Source organism: Lampris incognitus, chromosome 6 (genome assembly GCF_029633865.1).
Source record: "Lampris incognitus isolate fLamInc1 chromosome 6, fLamInc1.hap2, whole genome shotgun sequence".
Lineage (NCBI taxonomy): Eukaryota > Metazoa > Chordata > Actinopteri > Lampriformes > Lampridae > Lampris > Lampris incognitus.
Genome location: NC_079216.1, coordinates 37625961 through 37648692, shown reverse-complemented (window position 1 = coordinate 37648692; position 22732 = coordinate 37625961). Strand labels below are relative to the sequence as shown.

Below are 22732 nucleotides of genomic sequence, written 5' to 3'. Positions count from 1 at the left end.
GCTGTCTTGGTGGCGAGCAACGCCAGAAACAGTTTCGCAACGTTGCTGCTCTTAAATGCGCCCCAAGCTGGCTGTGATTGGTCAGCTCTTCGGTTAACTTCCTGGAAGATGTTGGTTGCGGCTGCAAATATTTTATATTTTTCTGCCAAATTGCATATGTTTGTTTCTGGAAAGAGGACGGCGATGTGGGAAAAATGGCATGTTTCGGAACAGCAGCGCACCCTTTTGTAATTTGTGAGACTTGGAGGAATCCTGCCAAGGCAGACTACAGCGATAATGACGACATGTTGACCATGTACTACTGTGCAACACTGTGTTATGTCCTCCTTTCCAGCGCGCAACTGTAATAGTACTCCCGAGGGCGTTTGAAAGCTTGGGACATTTTTTTCTTGGACCGTTTTCGCCGATATAATTTGCACAGTTGACAACCCACATAAAAGAAGTTATTTTGGGTGCATGTTATTTGACTGTGTTTGTGCGCTGGCGTGTGCCTGTGTGACTCAGATGACAACTTGAGAGCAGAAGGATGGACGGCGGCAAGCAGAGCCGTGTCTCCCGGCCGCAGCGGATCAGCGAATCGTCCAAGGTTGGTCTCTCACGAGATTGACACGAGTGATAGCAAGTCACTCTTATTTTATGCCCCCTCCCCCAAACTGTGGACGAGCTATTCAATTGGTTCAGAATTAATTGGCAAGGGGCCCTCCCATGACATGTAAAGCGGAAGTTATTTTACGTTTATGCCATATTTTTCTTTAGTTGTTTTTTTTAATCTAAAGCGGTTTATAATAGAGTCAGCGAATAATATATATATATATATATATATATATATATATATATACACTACCGTTCAAAAGTTTGGGATCACCCAAACAATTTTGTGTTTTCCATGAAAAGTCACACTTATTCACCACCATATGTTGTGAAATGAATAGAAAATAGAGTCAAGACATTGACAAGGTTAGAAATAATGATTTGTATTTGAAATAAGATTTTTTTTACATCAAACTTTGCTTTCGTCAAAGAATCCTCCATTTGCAGCAATTACAGCACTGCAGACCTTTGGCATTCTAGCTGTTAATTTGTTGAGGTAATCTGGAGAAATTGCACCCCACGCTTCCAGAAGCAGCTCCCACAAGTTGGATTGGTTGGATGGGCACTTCTTTGAGCAGATTGAGTTTCTGGAGCATCACATTTGTGGGGTCAATTAAACGCTCAAAATGGCCAGAAAAAGAGAACTTTCATCTGAAACTCGACAGTCTATTCTTGTTCTTAGAAATGAAGGCTATTCCATGCGAGAAATTGCTAAGAAATTGAAGATTTCCTACACCGGTGTTTACTACTCCCTTCAGAGGACAGCACAAACAGGCTCTAACCAGAGTAGAAAAAGAAGTGGGAAGCCGCGTTGCACAACTGAGCAAGAAGATAAGTACATTAGAGTCTCTAGTTTGAGAAACAGACGCCTCACAGGTCCCCAACTGGCATCTTCATTAAATAGTACCTGTTAGAGCCTGTTTGTGCTGTCCTCTGAAGGGAGTAGTACACACCGGTGTAGGAAATCTTCAATTTCTTAGCAATTTCTCGCATGGAATAGCCTTCATTTCTAAGAACAAGAATAGACTGTCGAGTTTCAGATGAAAGTTCTCTTTTTCTGGCCATTTTGAGCGTTTAATTGACCCCACAAATGTGATGCTCCAGAAACTCAATCTGCTCAAAGAAGTGCCCATCCAACCAATCCAACTTGTGGGAGCTGCTTCTGGAAGCGTGGGGTGCAATTTCTCCAGATTACCTCAACAAATTAACAGCTAGAATGCCAAAGGTCTGCAATGCTGTAATTGCTGCAAATGGAGGATTCTTTAACGAAAGCAAAGTTTGATGTAAAAAAAATCTTATTTCAAATAAAAATCATTATTTCTAACCTTGTCAATGTCTTGACTCTATTTTCTATTCATTTCACAACATATGGTGGTGAATAAGTGTGACTTTTCATGGAAAACACGAAATTGTTTGGGTGATCCCAAACTTTTGAACGGTAGTGTATATATATATATATATATATATATATATATATATATATATATATATATGTGTGTGTGTGTGTGTGTGTGTGTGTGTGTGTGTGTGTGTGTGTGTGTTGAATAGTTATCACAGCCAAGGCGAGAGTGGATGTCCTGACGGGTGCGATTACTGTGGGTGCACAACAGGGAGATCAACAATGTTAGCACAAATAATAAAGGAGTCAAATTGCAAGTTAGCTGAGAAATGTCACAAATCAGCATTACAGTCATGCTTAAAGGCCATACATGGATTAACATATGCCTGCAAATGGGACGTTTTTAGGGCTTTGTTGAATGAAGTAAGTAAGTCTGCTCTCCTCGTGGATGACTGGAGGTCATTTCACTATTTTGGGGCCAGGCGAAAAAAAGTATGAACCTCGAGCTTTTCTCTGAAGTGGGCATAGACAGTATAGCCATCCAGAAATACTATAAAAATGAGGTTGACTGGGAGGGTACACATCATTATGGGTTTGCAGGTAATTATGTGCAGTCAGTTGGTTGAACTGCCCAGAAATCCCGCAGCAATGTTTTGAACTTTATGCAGGCAGCAGCCTTTAACCAGTGTAAGGATGCAAAGAGAGAAGTGATGTGTGGACATCGTCTTTACAGCAGTTGGATTTTGGAATATCTTGCATATGCTGGAGGCATTAGAGACCTTGTGCTGGTAATAGGATGTTTTTAAGAAGGTTGCATGTGTAGCGAGAGAGAGAGGATAGGAATGATCCATAATGTATCAGATCAGTGTTGTCTCTGGACTTCCACCATGTTCTCTCAGCTACCCGGAGCCTGGCCATATACTTCTTCAGTGCATCATTGAGTCAATGGCAGGGAGGTACAGATTAAGCTGGTTTCGGTGAGCAGGCAGAGTTTGAAGACAGAGTGGAGCATAGGGTAGCAGATGCACACTCAGTGTTAAGAGCAATTGATTGTTGTATTTGGGGTAGGTTGGAGGACAGTGAAGCTGATTGGCTGGTGGGAGACAGACAGTGGAGGCTGTGACAGGTAGCGAAATTACAGATGGGTGAAAGAGAGATGGAGAATTGGAGTAAAAAGTGGTCAATGTGTGCAAATGCATAACTGAGAGACAAAATAGTGATTGGGTAAGTGGAGGTCAAGTTGTTCACCTGCATTGTGGGTGGCTGAGGTTTTGAGAAGGGATGAGTCAAAGGAAGCCAGGGTGTGGAGGAATGCAGAGGCTGGTGGGTTATAAGTGGACGTCATAACTCTGAGTGATGTGATGCGATAACATCCTCAGGTTGTTGGTGCAACCCTTTCAACTCCCCAACAAAAAAATTTAGCTTTCCAGGGGGGTCCATAGAATCAAGAGTGTGTGCTTCACTTGTTGTGTAATACAGATATCTTGATACTCACGGGAGATTAGGGTGAGAGGTTTAGAAATTGGAGTATACTTCCACATAGGTGTAATGAGTAAACCTGTGACACCACTTCTTCCAGATGTGCAAGGGGAGTGACAGAAATTCCACCCAGAGAAGGGCGATGCTGGTGTCTGTGTTTTCAGTACATACACAAATCTCAGTGTAAACTAGAATATTAAGAGACTCGACCAATGAAAAATGAGGATTTGATCGTGTGTTCCTGCAATTGGCAGAGTAGCAGGGTTGTGTCTGTGGTTGTGTCTGCTTTGCCACCAACAGCGGATACTAGTATGACAGTGGGTAATGGGGTAATGGTATATGATAGTGTGCGACAGTTTAGATCCCCATTGAGAACAGCCACAGACTAGTGGCAACTTGCCCCAGTGAGGCGACTTGGGAGGAGTGATAGGCGGTTCTGAGTAGTGAACTAAATCTAACTCCAGTGTGTCCCCACAGGAATTGCTGCAGCTATGCATGCAGGCGGGGGAAGGAGCAGCAAAACAAATTTTCACTGGGTGTTGGATATTTTTACCAATATGTCATTATGAAATTTGTAGAAGTTGAATGGCATCTCAAATGCTAGCAAAAATTATAAAAAATGACAAGATCACAAAAATAATCACTTAATAAAGTGGCTCCAATGTCCAATGGACTTACATTTGCTTCTAATGTTAAAATCTTGGAATCCTTTGAATCCTGCACCAGATTGTTAATTTAAAATAGTGATGAGACTTGTGTAAATGCAGGTTTACATCACATTTTAATGTTATGATGTTATCCAGATATTTTGGAAAAAAAAACCTACAAAGGTTCAATCAATCAAGTTGCATTTTTATAGTGCTTTTCTAGCTGCAACAGCCACTCAAAGGAGTTGCCTGTAAATTGTTTATAACACAGCTATTTGAATAACACATTAACTTGTAACAGGTTCTGTGGCTGGAGTTTGAGGAGATTGTCATCCATCCATCAGGGATAGGCGACATGATCCAGAAAGGGCCGGTGTGGGTGCAGGTCTTTGGTCCAACCAAGCAGTTACACGCTCGAGACCTGCACCCACACCGGCCCTTTCTGGATCATGTTGCCCATCCCTGACAGAGTAATATGCAATATGTTGGTAGTGGTTCACTGGTTCAAGGACACTTGGTAAGACACAGCACAGATGATGGAATGTGACACTATTCGTTTCAAGGGTTGAATCAGGGACCCCCTGCTTTCTCTAGTCACCGTGTGGTGCTGTCTCCCCTATGCGTCTAGTTTTTGCACAGCTGATTTAGTGATCTGATTTGACTTCAGTTTGCAGAATGAAGAAACCTTTTCACCATCAAAGCGACTCTTAGATTTCTTCATAAAAGAAACAATAATTATATTTATCAAAATTAATATTTAAATGTATTTATGTATTAGTCTTGAAAATGTTGCATCGTCTTGTTATGTTGTGTTTGATGAACAAACGAGTGCCACCACGGGACTCTAAAAAACTCAGTTGACCATGTATCTGCAACTTTAGTATTTTATTTTTTGATTCATTTGTCCACCTATAGCCTATAGGGTCCTGGGGTGGGGTATGTGGGCAGATGGCTGGGTGGTACACTTGGGGGAGGGGAGACGGGGCTAGGTATTGAGGGAGGAACTCAGATGGGAGGGGGTTCCCTGTAATGACTCTTTTTCTTTTTCCCCCATTGTGGCTGTTAGTATCCTTGGTTTGTCTCGTATTCATATAGAATTTTTCAGACATTTCCCCAATAGAAACATTTCATCTGAAAAAGACTTATTAATAAATACGACCCTGATTAAATATTATTAATTAAAAAGTGTCACATCTGGTGTTTGGTTGAAGGTCCTGTCTAAATAATGTTGATTACAGCAATGATGTATTCATAATTGCCAAATATGTCAAAATATGTGTTTGTGGGAGGCAGGTTTTCTGTTGGGCAGAGCAGGCCACAGTGCTGCTCCAGGGCCTCAATGAGCAGCGGCAGCAGGGTCAGCTGTGTGATGTGGTGCTGGTGGCAGATGAACAGCAGGTCCCCGCCCACCGGGCCCTTCTGGCAGTCTGCAGCCCCTATTTCCATGCCATGTTCACTCTGGGCATGAGGGAGGAACGACAGGCACAGGTAGGTGTGTGTGTGTGTGTGTGTGTGTGAGTGTGTGTGAGTGAGTGCACACGCTAATTTCTTTTTCCACCAACATTTTCCGCCTTTTTCCTGTTATCTTTTAGCGTTCCGTCTTTTTTTTTTTTTTTTTTTGCCAAAACATACTCCCTTTCCTTTCTCTCCTCCTCCTTTTCTCTCACTCGCTTTCTGTTTCTTTGTAGGTGGAACTGGTTGGGACGTCGTACATCGGTCTGAAAACTGTGGTGGACTTCCTGTACAGTGGAGAGCTGCCATTGGATGGAGGAAATATTGACTATGTGCTGGAGACTGCACACCTGCTGCAGGTGAGGCAAATATCCTCTGCATGCTTAACTTTTTGGTCAAGCAAAATTAAGAAAAAATAACCAACTTGAAATGAACGGTCTTTGATTATAGTATTTGAAAGAAAGCTTTTATTACAACCCAAAATGACAACCTTGTCCTTTCCCACATTCACTGGTGTCCTGTGACATCTCAGACATTAGTGGGTCTTATTCAATGGAACTCGGTGGGGATCGTGCTCGGCCTCAAAGGTGTGCCTCAGTTTCAGGGCAAAATTAGAAACAATTACAAGAGCTGCAACATTGTAAATGAAGTTTCACTTTCGAAGCCTGTTGTTTCTTCTTAACTTGCTAATAATGCCTGTAGGGATATGTGGTAATTGTGGCGGTGTTTGAAAATTCTGAATCACAAAAAAAAGTCCATTTGATATCAAACAGTCGCCAGAGGCTACTATGTGAACCCCCCCCCCCCAAAAAAATGGTTCAACCGGGTTTTTGAACAACAGTGTTATAGTAACTATTGATGAATGAAGGTCTCTTACAAACTTGTTCTGACATCAGGGTCCTGGTAGTGTAGCGGTCTATTCCGTTGCCTACCAACACGGGGATCGCTGGTTCGAATCCCCATGTTACCTCTGGCTTGGTTGGGCGTCCCTACAGACACAATTGGCTGTGTTTGCAGGTGGGAAGCTGGATGTGGGTATGTGTCCTGGTCTCTGCACTAGCGCCTCCTGTGGTCGGCCGGGAAGCCTGTTCGGGGTGGGGGGGGACTAGGGGGAATCGCGTGTTCCTCCCAAGCGCTACGCCCCCCTGGTGAAACTCCTCACTGTCAACTGAAAAGAAGTGGCTGGAGATTCCACATGTATTGGAGGAGGCATGTGGTAGTCTGCAGCCCTCCCCGGATCGGCAAAGGGGGTGAGGCAGCGACCGGGACGGCTCAGAGGAGTGGTATAATTAGCTGGGTACAATTGGAGAGAAAAAGGAGGAAAATCCAAAAAAGAAAAAGAAAAAAAGAAAAAAGAGCAAAACTTGTTCTGACAGCTCCGTCAAGTCCAAGTCCACGACAGCTTCACATCTCCATCAACTCCCCTCTTACGGGTCATTTTCCTCTTCATTTGGTGGCTATAGAAAGACGTAAAATGCAATGTGATGTACCATTTTCCCTGGAAAGTCCAACTTGAGAGTAACAGATGAAATGAGTGGCTAAAAAGGTGTTCAGAATTAGGATATTTATGGATTAGCTTATCGTCATAAATGTGGCAGCGATAGAAAAAATGATGTTTGTTTGCATATTTGTTGTCTTGTTTCACCCCGTTTATTGTAAAGTAACTGAGTGTTAGAAACGCGCTATATAAGATTGATTTATTACTATTATTATTATTATTATATCAAGCTTCATATTGTGGCATTAACTTGAAATTTAGTTTCCTTCCCGTATGAAGATCTTCAGCTTTCATATTTCATATTTTTCATGAAATATTATGTTATATCATTCATTCATTCATTCATTCATTCATTCATTCATTCATTCATTCATTCATTCATTCGTTCATCTTCAGCCGCTTCTCTGGGGTTGGGTCGCGGTGGCAGCAAGCTAAGTAGGGCACTCCAGACGTCCCTCTCCCCAGCAACGCCCTCCAGCTCCACCTGGTGGATCCCAAGGCATTCCCAGGCCAGATTGGACATGTAGTCCACACGTAGTAGTTCGCCAGGGGGATGTAGCGCGTGGGAGGATCATGCTATTCCCCCCAGTTCCCCCTCCCCCCTGAACAGGCACCCTGACCGACCAGAGGAGGCACTAGTGCAGCAACCAGGACACATACCCACATCCGGCTTCCCACCTACAGACACAGCCAATTGTGTCTGTAGGGATGGCCGACCAAGCCGGAGCCAACATGGGGATTCGATCCGGCGATCCCCATGTTGGTAGGCAACGGAATAGACCGCTACGCTACCCGGACACCCATATATTATTTTATATATTATAATGATAAAAATATAATATTATTATTGTTATATATCATATTATATTATATTATAAAATATATGAAATATATTATATTGTGGCTTCAACTTGAAATTTAGTTTCTTTCCCATATGAAGATCGTGCTCCTCTAATGCCTTACCCTTTTTTCTATCTGCTCTCCATATTGTCTGTCATGCTGTAATTTCTGGTGTATAATTAAACTAGAATGCCCTGAAAATAATATGAAGTAAAAACTCCTCTTTTCTAGGTGTGGCAAGCAGTGGATTTTTGTTGTCAGTACCTGGAGAGGGAGGTGAATGAGGACAACTACCTTTATCTCCAAGAGCTGGCCCTTCTCTACAGTCTGGAGCGACTGGACACCTTTATTGACGACTTTATACTCCAGCGTTTTGCCACGCTCTCATTCACCCCCGACTTCCTTCGAGATATTCCCTTACACAAGCTCACCTCTTACATCTCCAGTGGCCAGGTTTGAATGCTTTATTGAGATAGTATTTCCTTTTGTTACAAGTCTGGCGGCTAGTTAATAAAGGGTGTGAAGCAAAAGGAGCATTCTCGCCGTCATGTATAATATATTAGAACAAAGATATGTGTTAAGCAAGTCCAGCACTCAGTACAGTCTTCCCCTTTCGGGACATCAGGACTGTTAGCAGTCTAACACAGTGCTTCCTGATTTGTCCCATGTACAATCCAGAGAGCCTCTTTGGGCTACATTCACACTACAGGTGGAAATGACCCAGATCCACTTTTTCTGCCTACGAGTGACACAGCTCTGATATTTTCAAATTAGATTATGGCCACATTCATATATGTGGTATTTTTATATCCATCCATCGGATGAGACGTTAAATCGAGGTCCTGGCTCACTGGTCATTAAAGATCCCGTGGCAGTTATCACAAACTTATGGTGACTTATGGCTTTCCCAGATATTCCAGATTTTTGTTGTTGTTCATGCATGCCTGTGTGTCATGCATGTGATGTTATTTGTGAATGTGCACCTGAGGGTCATTTCAGGGCAGAGGTCCACTTCACAGTAATGCCAGATAAATATGAACAGGAACTGTCAAGTAGTGAGCAAAAAATCAGAATATATAGCAGTAAGGCTTTTAATGTGAACGTAGACTGCCATCTTCTCTTCCTGTGCCAATACAAACTTCTACATAGAAATAAAATGGCCACAGATGAAACTCTTTGCCTAAGTGGATCTCTCATGCTAATGCCAGCCTCTCGACCAATGCTCAGAACACAACCAGCCCACCATGTCTTTAATGCCTTTTAAAGATGCCTTTAATCCTAGGAAGGCATATATCTTCATCTTCGAGTGAATCCTTCAACTTCTATCTTTAGGTACAGCATGAGAGTGAGCAGGCCTTGCTCCAGGCGACTCTTCAGTGGTTGAGCCAGTCCCCCGACCGCACAAGCCATGCCAGACAGCTCCTCTCACACATCCACTTCCCTCTGATACCGGCGGGAGACCTGGCTGGCCGCGTGCTGCCAACAGTGAGGGCCCTGCTGCCAGAGGAGCCAAGCTGTGAGGCCCTGGTGGAGGAGGCACTATGCTACCATGCTAGGCCCAGCGCTCAGCCGCTACTACAAACTGGACGAACCGCTCTGAGGGGAGGAGTGGACCAGCTGCTGCTTGTCGGAGGGGAGGTAATGATGAATCACTGAGAAGATGGACTTTGTTTGGGTTATTTTTTACTTAAATCACTTGAGATTATTTATCAGGATTGTTTTATTTTTTCTTCTTTTTGGGAGGGGTAGCAGATTCCTCCCAATTTTAATGTGTCCAATTTCCTGTTCTCCTAAGGTCCCGCCATTGCACAACCCCTACGGTGGCAGCATAGAGTTTAGACTCCCATGTACAGACTCCTCTGATATGCGTGGAGTCACTTCTTTTACTCCAATACATGTGGAACACCTTTTATTTAGCCTTCCAGGTTCAGATATGTTTAATGGAGGTACATAACACATGTGGAGATTTACACTTTTCCTCCTAGATATGCCCACCACCTGTAGGAGTCACTGATACCCATATCAGCTCGCCACCCAGGAACAGTACTATGTTCCCTATGACACCTGGTCAAGGCAAAGACAATGCTCAGGTTCGAACTGTGAACCTAACAACAATGCATCATGTTTAGAATTTAAAAAGCTATATATTTCACAATTGGTTCTGAAAGGGTGGATGGAAAGGCTACAGCTACTGCGCAAAGGTTCAAAAAGGTGTCAAACAGCAGCCTCTAAGCAAATGAGCCCCACTTGGTTATTGCACTGTGTTTACATATTTTGTTTTGATTGGATTTTTGTGCATGTATGTTTGAGTTGAGAGGGAATAGGGGAGGGGTTGGGAGAATGTGGGAGGACACTTTTTACAATGGCTGACAGAGAAAAGTGTCCTCACCTGAAAAGCATATGTGCTTGCACCCGCTCACCATCATACAGGATACGCTTTCCTGAAATGGAAATATGTTAACCTGATGAACTCTGTTAGGACTGCCTGCTTCCAACACAGCCTCTCTATTTTTTGTTGCACCTGTTATGTCAATTTTGGCAAACTTAAAAAAATGATATGTTGCTAAACTCAGGGAGCCTTCGAAATGAAATCCACTTAAAAGTGTTTTAAACATGTTTTGTACAAGACATGCCTCAATGCCATAATCTAAAACTGCTGTGGCTGTCTTGAGCTCAGTCTTGCTACATTTTGTGGGCTATTTAGTGGGTTTAGATTTGTCTACGGTAATTGACAACATGGGCGTGACAAAGAAAGGCACTGTTGGGCACAGGCAGTCCTAACCAAGTACATCAAGTTAAAACCAAAAGAGGATTCACAAGCTGTGCTGCATTACAACATTTTTATCATGCAAGTAAGAACTTGACCCCCCCCCCCCCCCAATGTTAGTGGTATCTATCATTTTGTTGTGTTAACTTAGCTTGGGAAACTGGGCTGCACACTGTCAGCTAACTAGCTTGCTTTTTATGTTGCCCCTTAGCCGTGGTGAGGGAACTCGACCCACCAGTTCCACCAAACAAAAAAAGGTGTTTTGGCAATCATCATAGCATACATAAGAACTGACTGTTTCACTCCATCACAGATTCAAAGAAAGTTGAAACAGTTCATCGGATACAATATTGACAGAAATGTTTCATCACTCATCTAAGTGACCTCTTCAGTCTCAGCTGACTGCAAGTATCCCCACCCTTATGAACAATATAGTGACCTAACGACCGAAACCAACGACCAGTTTAATATGCAAATAGACTTGACCATTAACTAGAGTTTCAATGATTATGGTTACTATTCACAGAAGATTTGGGAATGTTTGCAATCACAGCATTGTAAGATGACAACAGATGTGCTCTTCCTGTCGGTTCAGGGACGGTCATTCCCTCTTCACATAGATGGCCTCTTTGACTCCACATTCAAACCAGCGTTTCTCCCTATCAAGGATTTGCACATCCTCATCTTTGAAAGAGTGGCCACTGGCCTGTAGATGGGTGTAGACTGCAGAGTCCTGGCCTGACAAGTTAGCTCTTTTGTGTTGTGCCATCGTGTTTAGTTTCCCCAATGTACAAGTCACTGCAATCCCCCTGGCACTTAACAGTGCTCTGTTTGTGCCAGGGGACCCGATCCTTGGGGTGGGCCAATTTCTGGCGCAGCGTGCTTTGGGGTTTGAAAGCAACTGAGACGCAGTGTTTGGAAAATACGCGTCTCAACTTTTCCGACACTCCCGCCACATACGGAATAACCACTGATTTACGCTTAGGCAGCTGTCATCCTTCTCCTCTCTTTGATCAGCTGGTGCACTGGTTGGGCATCTTCCTGGTTTTGACAAATGCCCAGTTAGGATAACCACACTTAACCAGGGCCTGTTTAATGTGGGATTTCTCCCCTTCCCCAGCCGCTGTGTCGGTGATTGTAAACATTCCCAAATCCTCTGTGAATAGTACACATTGCCATTGAAACTCTAGTTAATGGTCACGCCTATTTGCATATGAAACTGAGCATTGGTTTCGGTCGTTATGCAACTGTGTTGTTTATAAGGGGGGTGGGGATACCTGCAGTCAGCTTAGACTGAGGATGTCACTTAGATGAGTGATGAAACGTTATCTGTCAATAAACGTTGTATCAAGATGAACTGATTCAACTTTCTTTGATTTTCTTACCTGTATTATTGAGCATGCATAAAAACATCCATTACAGATTCTATCTTTAATCAAGTAAGTGGCGATATCAGAGCGGGACTACTGCAGCCCACCTGACAAGTGAAAAGAAGCACTTTTCCCATGTGCATGTGTATTCTGCATCCATTTTAAAGGTGTCAGAGCGTGGCGAGGAGCTAAGTGCAAATGTGTGCTGGCTGGATAGTGAGGCTGGCAGCTGGGAGGTAGAGACCCAGCTCCCCGCCAAGCGGAGTCACCACTGCCTGGCTGTGCTGGGCGGCTTCATCTACACTGCTGGGGGCAGCTCCTCCAGAGACAACGGGGGAGATGCAGCATGTAACATGCTGTACAGATATGACCCACGGCATAACCAGTGGACCAAGGTAACCAAAACAGAGCAGAGTGATGAGTGATGTTACTTCATAAATTACACACAAACACCATTGGTAGTCTATATGATCAATTTAGGACATCCATTCTCTTCATTCTCACTCATCCAGCCATTTGTAATTATGGGAGGAAGTCCTACCAGAATTGTCATAAGAGTGTTCTTCAAGGCTTTGCCATGAGCAGTGCCACTCCTACTATTTAATCTATAATCTCTTCTCACCCCAACTTTCTTATATTGTTTTTTGTGAAATAATGGCTCCTTCCGGGTTGGGGATGAGTTGTTGCCTCCAGTGAATGAGTTCAAGAATCTCGGGGTCTTGTTCACAAGTGAGGGTAGGATGGAGCGGGAGATTGACAAGTGGATTGGTGCAGCATCAACAGTAATGCAGAGGTTGTACCGGACTGTTGTGGTGAAGAGGGAGCTGAGCCAGAAGGCAAAGCTCTCAATTTACCAATCAATCTTTGTTCCAACCCTCACCTATGTTCATGAGCTTTGGGTGGTGACCGAAAAGGTGAGATCGCGGATACAAGCGGCTGAAATGAGTTTCCTCTGTAGGGTGTCTGGGCTCAGCCTTAGAGATAGGGTGAGGAGCTCGGACATCCGGGGGGAGCTCGGAGTAGAGCCGCTGATCCTTCGCATCAAAAGGAGCCAGTTGCGGTGGTTCGGGCATCTGTTTGGGATGCCTCCTGGGCGCCTTCCTTTGGAGGTTTACTGGGCACGGCCAACTGGGAGGAGACCCCGGGGTAGACCCAGAGCTCGCTAGAGGGACTACATGTCCAATCTGGCCTGGGAACGCCTTGGGATCCCCCAGGAGGAGCTGGAGGGCGTTGCTGGGGAGAGGTACGTCTGGAGTGCCCTACTTAGCTTGCTGCCACTGTGACCTGACCCTGGAGAAGCAGCTGATGATGAATGAATGAATGAATAATTGCAGTAAAATCAGAGCACTGACAGTATGTGTTTCCAGGGTGCTCCTATGAACCAGCGGCGTGTGGACTTCTACCTGGGGGCAGTGGGGGAGTGCTTGATCGCTGTGGGTGGGAGGAATGACACCGGAGCGCTGTCGTCCGTGGAAATATACTGTCCTGCTGAAGACAGCTGGTCCTATGTGGCAGGACTGCCCAGGTAAGAACATATAGCTTGGTATAGTAATGATAATACTAATAAACATTATTTATATAGCAATTATCATACATGAAATGCAGCTCAAAGTGCTTTACATTACAATGAAGCGGACAAATTAAAGCAATCACAAGCAGAAAAAGTCAAGTTGCAAAGTGCTTTAGAATCAATAACAGAATGAAAATTAAAAACCATTAACGAGGAGTCACGTGGTATGCTCACCCAAGATGGCTGCATAGGAGAAGTAGTGTCTGGCCAATTCGACAAAACTCTCAGAAAAATCTAGATTATGATTGTATAATTCCGTCTATTTTGCGCCTCGTGGTTACATGATTGAGTATGTCCCAAAAGAGTCATTATTTTACTCGTAATCCGCCTCAAAATCAGCGAACTAAAACTTCTACCGAACCAATGAGCAAGATGGCGACGCAGCATGAAGCTACAGATATCCCACACCTAGCTAACGTGGCTACTGAACTACAGGGCATTCAGACCATCCTTGAGACTCTAGCTAAAGATGTATCCGGAGTGAAAAGTGGAATGGGTTCTCTGAATGACACTGTTAAAAAGCTTGGGGACAGAACTACCGAGGCCGAATCAAGAATATCAGTGCTGGAGGTTGACAACGCTAAACAGGGCCCAGTCATGGAGGAAATGGTGAAGCAAAACAGGCTGCTGCGAGATAGGCTATCAGCCTTGGAGGGCTACTCCAGGCGCCAGAACATCAGGATTTCGGGTATCAAGGAGGGGGCGGAGGGCCAAGATTAAGATGCCTTTCTCAAAACACTGCTACAGGAGAGTTTGGGAATAAACACGGATGAGTGGTACGAAGCTGACAGGATTCATCGTGTGGGCCCACCCCCGAATGACAACTCCAGACCGAGGCACATCATCTTTCGTTTTCTGCGAGATAAGGCTAAGTCTGCAGTGTTAGCAGCAGCTAGGAGGAAGAAAGAAGTGAGTTGGAGAAACGCGAGGATTTACTTCTTCCAAGACTACGCCCAAGACATACAAGAGAAACGTACAAGAGAAGTAAGACATACAAGAGAAACACGCAAGATCGTGTACGCCCTGCGATATCCAGCCACGATGACCTTCACGTTTAACAAGCGGCGACACGAGTTCTCCAACCCGGCGGAAGCTAAGTTCTTTCTCAGCTGCCTGGGAGATAAAACAGGGGCCTCTGCGGAAAGAGGTGCGCTCGCTGATGGCAAGGATTAATTTGGGATTTCGAGACCTTGGCTAACTGACATTGACATCAAATTGACATTGATACAGCAACAACTCTTATTCGTTTGGTATAGAGAGCACCCGCAGAAAGCAGGACCACGATGTCACCATGTATGGACAAGACTGTATCGAGTGGAAACCCCCAGCGAAAGGTAGCCTAACCGGTGGACTTTTTTTTTCTTTTTTCTATCGTGTCATTATTTCCACCGGCATGTATAAATAGCTCCGGTCTATGGTAGGCGGGGAGCGAAAGAGACAGGAAAGCCTATACCGCAGGGGATATTAACCAGGGCTCTCTGGTATTAATCTGAGGTCGTTGCTGTTGGTCTACTTGTTTATAGAAACAGTAATATGTTAGCCACGAGGTAGGGACTAAGGAAAATTAGTAATTTTGCAGCCTGATTAGGTCTACCACACGGTATGCAATCACTAAGTTGCGTGTTAAGGAGTGAGGGTTGAGTCAATTGGCTAGCCAGTAGTGGAGCCTTCGACGGGATCAACCAGGTCCATGGACTCACTAAAGTTAAACTATGGGAATGACTGGCATGGGGGCCAGCTAGTTTTCAGTTTTGTTTTTCTTTTTTTGTCTGTTGTGTCTTTTAGTCTTGTAGGTTATGCTCATGTTATGTGTCCGATGTCTAGCCATAATGAGTCTACTAATACAGGCAGTAGGCCTTCTAATTGCGATGCAAGTAGGCTATATATTTTTCAGATCCGAGGGGTAAATGCATATAGGGCAACTTTTATTTTTTATGGGGATACTTCAATAATTCAGTATGGGTTTACTTAAAATAGTATCTTGGAATATAGCGGGGTGCACACATGTTATTAAAAGGAAAAAAATCCTAACATTTCTCAAACAGAAAACGGTTGATATAGCCCTTATTCAGGAAACACATTTGAATGAGAAGGAATCTGACACATTGAAACGAGACTGGGTGGGACAGGTTTATTATAGCACATTCCCTGCTAGGAAGAGAGGGGTGATTATTCTTGTTAAGAGGAACGTAGACTTCCAAGTGCTGAAGCGCATCTCAGATAAAGAAGGTAGATGGGTCATCTTAGATGCTATAATGGAAGGCCAAAGAGTGACAGCGGCTAATATCTATGGTCCGAATTCAGTATCGCTAGACTTTTTCCATGATGTCTGTAATATAATTAGAAATGTGGGGAACGACAATATAATTATAGGGGGAAACTTCAACCAGGTTAGAGATCTGAAACTGGACAAATCCTCTCAATCAAGCCAACCCAGCTATAGGTCTGCATCAATGGCCGCAATAGAGTTGATGATGGAAGAACTGGGACTTATTGATATATGGCGGTTATTACACCCACAAGAAAGAGATTATACCTTTTTCTCTCACCCCCATGCCACATATTCTAGGATTGATTATTTTCTTATATCTAGGGCTTTCGTTAACCAAGTGCTTAGTGCTACAATTGGCAATATAGTTTTGACGGATCATGCACCTGTGGATGTAGTTATGTCCCCTCAAGAAAATGAGGAACGGGTGTTAAGGTGGCGCTTTGATAATTTCAGGTTAAATGGAGAAGAGTATTGTACATTTGTTAAGACAGTGATGTGTGAATTCTGGGAATTTAACGAGGGCTCAATTTCAGACTCTGGGATGATGTGGGATGCCTTTAAAGCATATGTAAGGGGGCGTCTGATACAACACAGTGCGCTTGCTAAAAGAGCAGAAAATGAAAAGATGCTTAAACTAGATAAAGACATAAAAAAGCTTGAGAAACAGCATATACAGCATTCAGACCCAGAAACGTGGCGTAAACTTAATAAATTAAAATTTGATTTGAATAACATTTTACAAAGGAAGGCCGAATTAGCGTTGTTTTATACGAAGCAGAAATACTATGAACAGGGAGAGAGGGCGGGCAAATTATTGGCACATAGAGTAAAACAGAGGCAAACTCAAAACATAATTTCTTCAATATATAATAAAAGTAATGAATTGATCACGAATAAAAAGGGGATTAATGGGATGTTTAAGACATTTTACCAAGAACTGTACACATCACAAGGGACGATGGATGAGTCTAAGCTGAAGAGCTTCCTCTCAACAATTAACATGCCAACCTTAACAGAGGCTCAGAGAGACACCTTAGAAGGAGACGTCACTATTGAAGAAATTCAGCAAGCAGTACTTAGCGCCGGAAAATTATGGGTTTACTTCTGACTTTTATAGGAAGTTTATCGACAAGTTAGCCCCAAGACTGCAAACTGTCTATCAAGATGCTTTACAGAAAGGTAAACTCCCGGAAAGCATGAGCTCAGCAGTAAACACTTTAATTCATAAGAAAGGGAAGGACCCGCAGTACTGTGGTAATTTTCGACCAATCTCACTAATCAATGTGGATGAAAAAGTGTTGGCCAAGATTCTAGCAACCAGACTAGAGGATGTTATTCCACTTCTAATACATCCAGACCAAGTTGGATTTGTAAAGGGGAGGAGCTCAGCTGATAATTTACGCAGACTCTTGCATCTCATGTGGAAAACGAGAAATGGAGAAGACCCAGTGGTTGCCTTCTCTCTAGATGCAGAGAAGGCCTTTGATAAGGTGGAGTTTTCCTTTTTGTTTTCTATTCTAGAGAGATATGGGTTTGGACCATCGTTCCTACAATGGGTTCAGCTAATGTATACAGATCCGATGGCCACTGTTCTCACCAATGGCATCACGTCACCCTCTTTTAAGCTGAGCCGTAGCACTAGGCAGGGCTCGCCTCTCTCACCTCACATGTTTGCTCTTTTTCTCGAACCATTGGCACTGGCCTTACGCGCAAATAAGAATATAGTGGAAATACAAGCGGGTCGGGAAGAACATAAACTTTTTTTATATGCTGACGACAGCCTAGTGGTATCCTGTAATCCTGAAATGGCTGCATCAGAAATTAATTTAGTAATAGACTCTTTCTCTGAAATATCAGGATATACAATCAATTGGACAAAATCAGAAGCCATGCCACTATCCAAATTATGCCCACCGGTCATTAGAGAAAAATGGCAGTTCAGATGGATGCCGTCCGGCCTAACATATCTGGGGATTAAACTAACGCCGGGTCTGAATAAGATAATGGAATCAAATATAGCTCCTATCATTCAAAACATTCAATTTCTGTTGCAGAATTGGACTAAGATGAATATATCACTGTTGGGAAGAATAAACCTGGTGAAAATGATTATAGCACCTAAAATACAATATATTATATACATGCTACCCTTATCATTCCCACGCTTGTTGTTAAAACAGTACAACACAGTAATTGAGCACTTTATCTGGATGGGAAAAAAAGCCCTTATTTAACCGTACTAAGTTATACGCAGCTAAAGAACAGGGGGGCCTGTCACTCTCAAAGATTGACTGGTATCATTATGCCTTCTCACTCTCCCAACTTTCTAAAATGAATGTTCCTCCAAACCAGGCTCCTGCTTGGGTAAGGATAGAAGAAGAACTAGTATACCCTTCCTCCCTAGAGGCATCTCTGACACAAATGGGAAGAGCAATACCATTCAGGAACCCAGTGTTATCTTTTGCTCGGGAATCTTGGAGAGTGGCACATCATATTATGAAATCCAATACATATCTAACACCTAAAGCATCCATATGGTACAATAAGAAGCTTCTCATAGGCAAGAAGACATTCATGTGGGAAAGGTGGGCTAGGTCAGGTATACATCTCCTTGGAGATCTGTTTGGGAAAGATGGAATGAAATCCTTTGAGGAAGTGAAGACAGAATATAATCTAGACAAATCAGACTTTTGGAAATTTTTGCAAATTAGGCATTGTATATTGGGCCAGGTAAAATCTGAATTGAATCCACAAACTAGAATACAGGATCTATTCCATACAACATGGATGGGGAAAGGGGGGGCCTCACTATTTTATGTGCATATTAGGGAAGCACACAAGCCACAACTAGAGGGCCTGAAAATGTGTTGGGAAAAGAATGTTGGGGGGGAGATTTCGACAGAGGTCTGGGAGAAGATTGTTGCATCATGGCATAAATGCTCACGTGAAGCACAGTCACAACTCATTCATTATAAGGTGATCAATAGAAGCTACTGGACCCCATGTAAAATGGCAAAACTGAAACTAAGGGACAATGATGCTTGCTGGAGATGTGGGAAGGAGTCTGGGACTTTAGTACATCTACTGTATTATTGTGAGAAGACAGTATTTATGTGGGACAACATTGTTGTTTTTCTGAACGGGATGTTGAAGTTGTCACTGATTAAAACCCCAGCACTGTGTCTTTTGGGACTGTTACCAGAAAATGTCAGAAGGTCTAATCGGATGAAACTATGGGTGCAGCTGGCTCTGATAACTGGCTGTAGAATCAACCTGAGACACTGGAAATCCTATGCTCCTTCAACCTACAATGAATGGATGGAAACAATGTATAAGATGGTAACATATGAACGAATCACTTATAGAGTGGCGGGTAGAGAGAACATGTTTAAGGAGGTCTGGGGCTTATTCTTCACAGAAATGGAATGTGGACATTGAAATAGATGATTACTCTGCATGAATATTCATATGGACTCTATGGCTGTGTGTCTTGTCTAATTGTTTTTTTTTTTTTTATTTGTGTATGTTTACTTTGTTTGTTTTTTTTGTTTGGGTGTATGTTTGTAACCCCTTCTTCACTGGCGGGCAACACCAAGCACATTTAAACAAGACAAAATCCTAATGCTACCAGTTACTAAAGTGTTACAATAAAATCCAATGGCGCAACAGGATCCTGAGTTCTCAGCGGTGGAATGGTGAGCTGGCCGAACCTCCTGTGTACTAGTAGCCTAGTGCCACTAATGACAATATTAGTGATAAATGATAATAGAAATAATTAACCAAGATAATTATCAATTTAGTAGCACGGTGCCTCCACTGAGAAAATACTACACTTACCTAAGGCTAGTGAATGGTGTATCTTCCCAGAATTTAACAAACCTGTGGTCAAGGCAGATCTTATAACCCTGCTGTGTACTGAAGTACTGTACAAGCTTATTACCAGCACTCTAAAAGTAAATGAGCTGCCAATACACCCGAAATATAATTAATGATAATAGTATAATAATAGTATAATAATATAATAATGATAATTTGATAATACTGAGAGAGAGAGAGAGAGAGAGAGAGAGAGAGAGAGAGAGAGAGAGAGAGAGAGAGAGAGAGAGAGAGAGAGAGAGAGAGAGAGAGAGAGGGAAAAAAAAGAGTACAACATGAGTGTAGTATTGTTGATCAAATAAACATTAATTAAAATTACACAGGGTGTGACAACCGGTCACAATAAACAGAAAGAAAGTATCAAAAGAATACAAAAATACCCAGCACTTTCTGTTGGGGCCCGTTGGTGCACATTAAAGCAGTTCTCTGAGCGCAGAACAAGGCAGACACCCTACGATGCCCAGGCGACAAGACAAAAGTGTGTGTGTGTGTCAGTATAAGTGAAATGTTCGGGTTACTCACAACCCATCGCTCCCACGACTGGGAGGCTGTGTGCAGACCAGAGGATGGAAGACGCAGCGCTAGCTGTCGGCTCCCCGGCAGCGGCCTCCACCCACAAGATGGCCACAGGTCACAACATTCCGAAAACCCTGGCGAAGACAATGGTCCTCCGGTGGGAAACAAAGCAATCGGACCAAAACAAACCCCACCAGCAAGCACACGACCGTGGGCCAATCGCAACACTCCTGTCCTCAAATGCGGGCCCAGTACACGGCTGTGTACAAAGTCTCCGCGAAACGGGCACTGAGACGGGGCCGCGGAGAGAAAGAAAAATGGGCCTCTCTCCTTGGAGTCCTGCTGCGAATCGCCCAAACTCCTCCCTTCCCGTGAGGAGATCGACCGTTGCGAACCTCGCGATTTCGCGGGCATAACAACTCCACACCATATCATTGGCCAATAACAAAAATTCAAATACAAACACATTCCATTGGTCCACCTGTTCGGAAACCACACCAACATAGGAAACATCCAAGACACAAAGCATGCTGGTAAATGAAGTGCCACAACGTATGTACCAAAGATTTTTAGATTTTAGAGGTCCTTACATGTTGTTTAAAAACAGGAAAAGAGACAGTTGACATTGTTGGATACTTGTATTATGATGCATTGTGTTTGTGGATGCAATTGTTGATCTGTCCAGAAAAATATCAATTAATAAAAAAAAATAAAAAATAAAAACCATTAACGAGAATATAAGCTGATAAAAGTAAAATATTGCAATGAAGGGATGAAGGTGAAAAGCACAAAATGAATGAAATGATGATCAAGTGAAAGGTAGTGAAGCGGACAAGATAAAAGACTGTTAGAAGTTTGACTAAAAAGATGCGACATTAAATCCTTAAATTCGGATTTCTTCCATATTATATAAGCAGACATAAAATGCTATGTGCTGCTAACCTAAATCAAGAATGGCATCAGAGCAACTGAGTCAGGCTCTCTCAGGCAAGAGACAGAATAAAATAAGAAACGTGATTAGCATAGCATGTATGCCACTATGACAAAATAACTTCACATTACATAAACGACACAAAAAACATAACCTTATAAACACAAAAAAGGCAAATTCAACTGCCTGTTGAGACTTTTGTCTCCTAGAAGCCTCATCCCCTAACCTCTTTACCTATTGTCATTGTCCCTCATTTGCCATTCTAGGTTTACCTACGGCCACGCAGGGACAGCCTACCAAGGTGTGGTCTACATCTCTGGTGGCCATGACTACCAGATCGGACCATACCGCCAGGAGGTCCTGAGCTATGACCCATCGCGGGGTGCTGATGTCTGGATGGAGCGCCAGGCCATGTCTTTAGCTCGTGGCTGGCACTGCATGGCCTCCATGAACCACCTAATCTACGCCATTGGAGGTAGCAACGACCATGAGGATACAGCCGAGCGCTTTGATATCCTGGGGGTGGAGTCATTTGACCCACGCAGCGACCAGTGGACATGTGTGACGCCACTGCTGCTGCCGAACAGCGAGGCAGCTGTCGGGGTCTGGGGAGGGAGGATCTATGTGCTGGGTGGCTACAGCTGGGAGCACATGATGTTCTCGCGAGCAACTCAGGTGTTCGACCCCGACAAGGGTCAGTGGACAAAGGGGCCAGAGCTGTCCAAACCCATTGCCGGTGCCTCAGCGTGTGTGTGCGCCATTAGGCCCCAGCCACAGTCATCCTCTCTTGAGAAGAGGAAGAAAGTTGGACTCAGAGGAAAAGGAAGACCGCATTCAACTGGAGGAAAATGACCCCACATCTTTCCTGTCTGGTGAAAAATTGATGCTAAGCCTGGTTTAGGCTTAAATAGTAATTTAAACTGTTCAAATCAAAGGAGTGAATGGGGAAAGTGTTGGTACTACCATTGTCTTGCAGTCATCTTTAACCACTTCCAGTGGAATTCATAACCCAGAAACATAAATTGTTCTGATAGTTAGTCATTCATTCATTCATTCATTATCCAAGCCGCTTATCTGAATTCAGGTTGTGGGATGCTGGAGCCTATCCCAGCAGTCATTGGACAGCAGGCGGGGAGACACCCTGAACAGGCTGCCAGTCCTTCACAGTGCCGACACATTCACACCTAGGGACAATTTAGTATGGCCGATTCACCTGACCTACATGTCTTTGGACTGTGGGAGGAAACCGGAGCACCTGGAGGAAACCCACACAGACATGGGGAGAACACACTCCACACAGAGGATGACCTGGGATGACCTTCAAGGTTGGACAACCCTGGGGTTCGAACCCAGGACCTTCTTGCTGTGAGGCGACTGCACTAACCACTGCGCTACCGTGCTGCCCTAGAAATTGTTCTGATATTATGGACATCCATCCATTATCCGAACCACTTATCCTGATCCTGCGCTCAGGGTCGCGAGGATGCTGAAGCCTGTATCAGTAGTCATTGGGCGGCAAGCGGAGAGACACCCTGGACAGGCCGCCAGGCCATCACACAGGGCCAACATATACACACACACACA

The 22732-nt window shown here is 43.7% G+C and overlaps 1 protein-coding gene across 1 annotated transcript; it reads left to right on the top strand.

Moving 5' to 3' along the window:
* Window positions 1–122: 122 nt before the first annotated feature.
* Window positions 123–22667, top strand: klhl36 (kelch-like family member 36). The gene is made up of 8 exons (XM_056281692.1): window positions 123–586; window positions 5350–5544; window positions 5745–5867; window positions 8078–8299; window positions 9179–9484; window positions 12151–12378; window positions 13351–13508; window positions 21415–22667. The coding sequence occupies exons 1-8, from the start codon at window positions 527–529 to the stop codon at window positions 21998–22000; spliced, it is 1878 nt and encodes a 625-aa protein (XP_056137667.1). The 5' UTR covers window positions 123–526; the 3' UTR covers window positions 22001–22667.
* The last annotated feature ends 65 nt before the right edge of the window (window positions 22668–22732 follow it).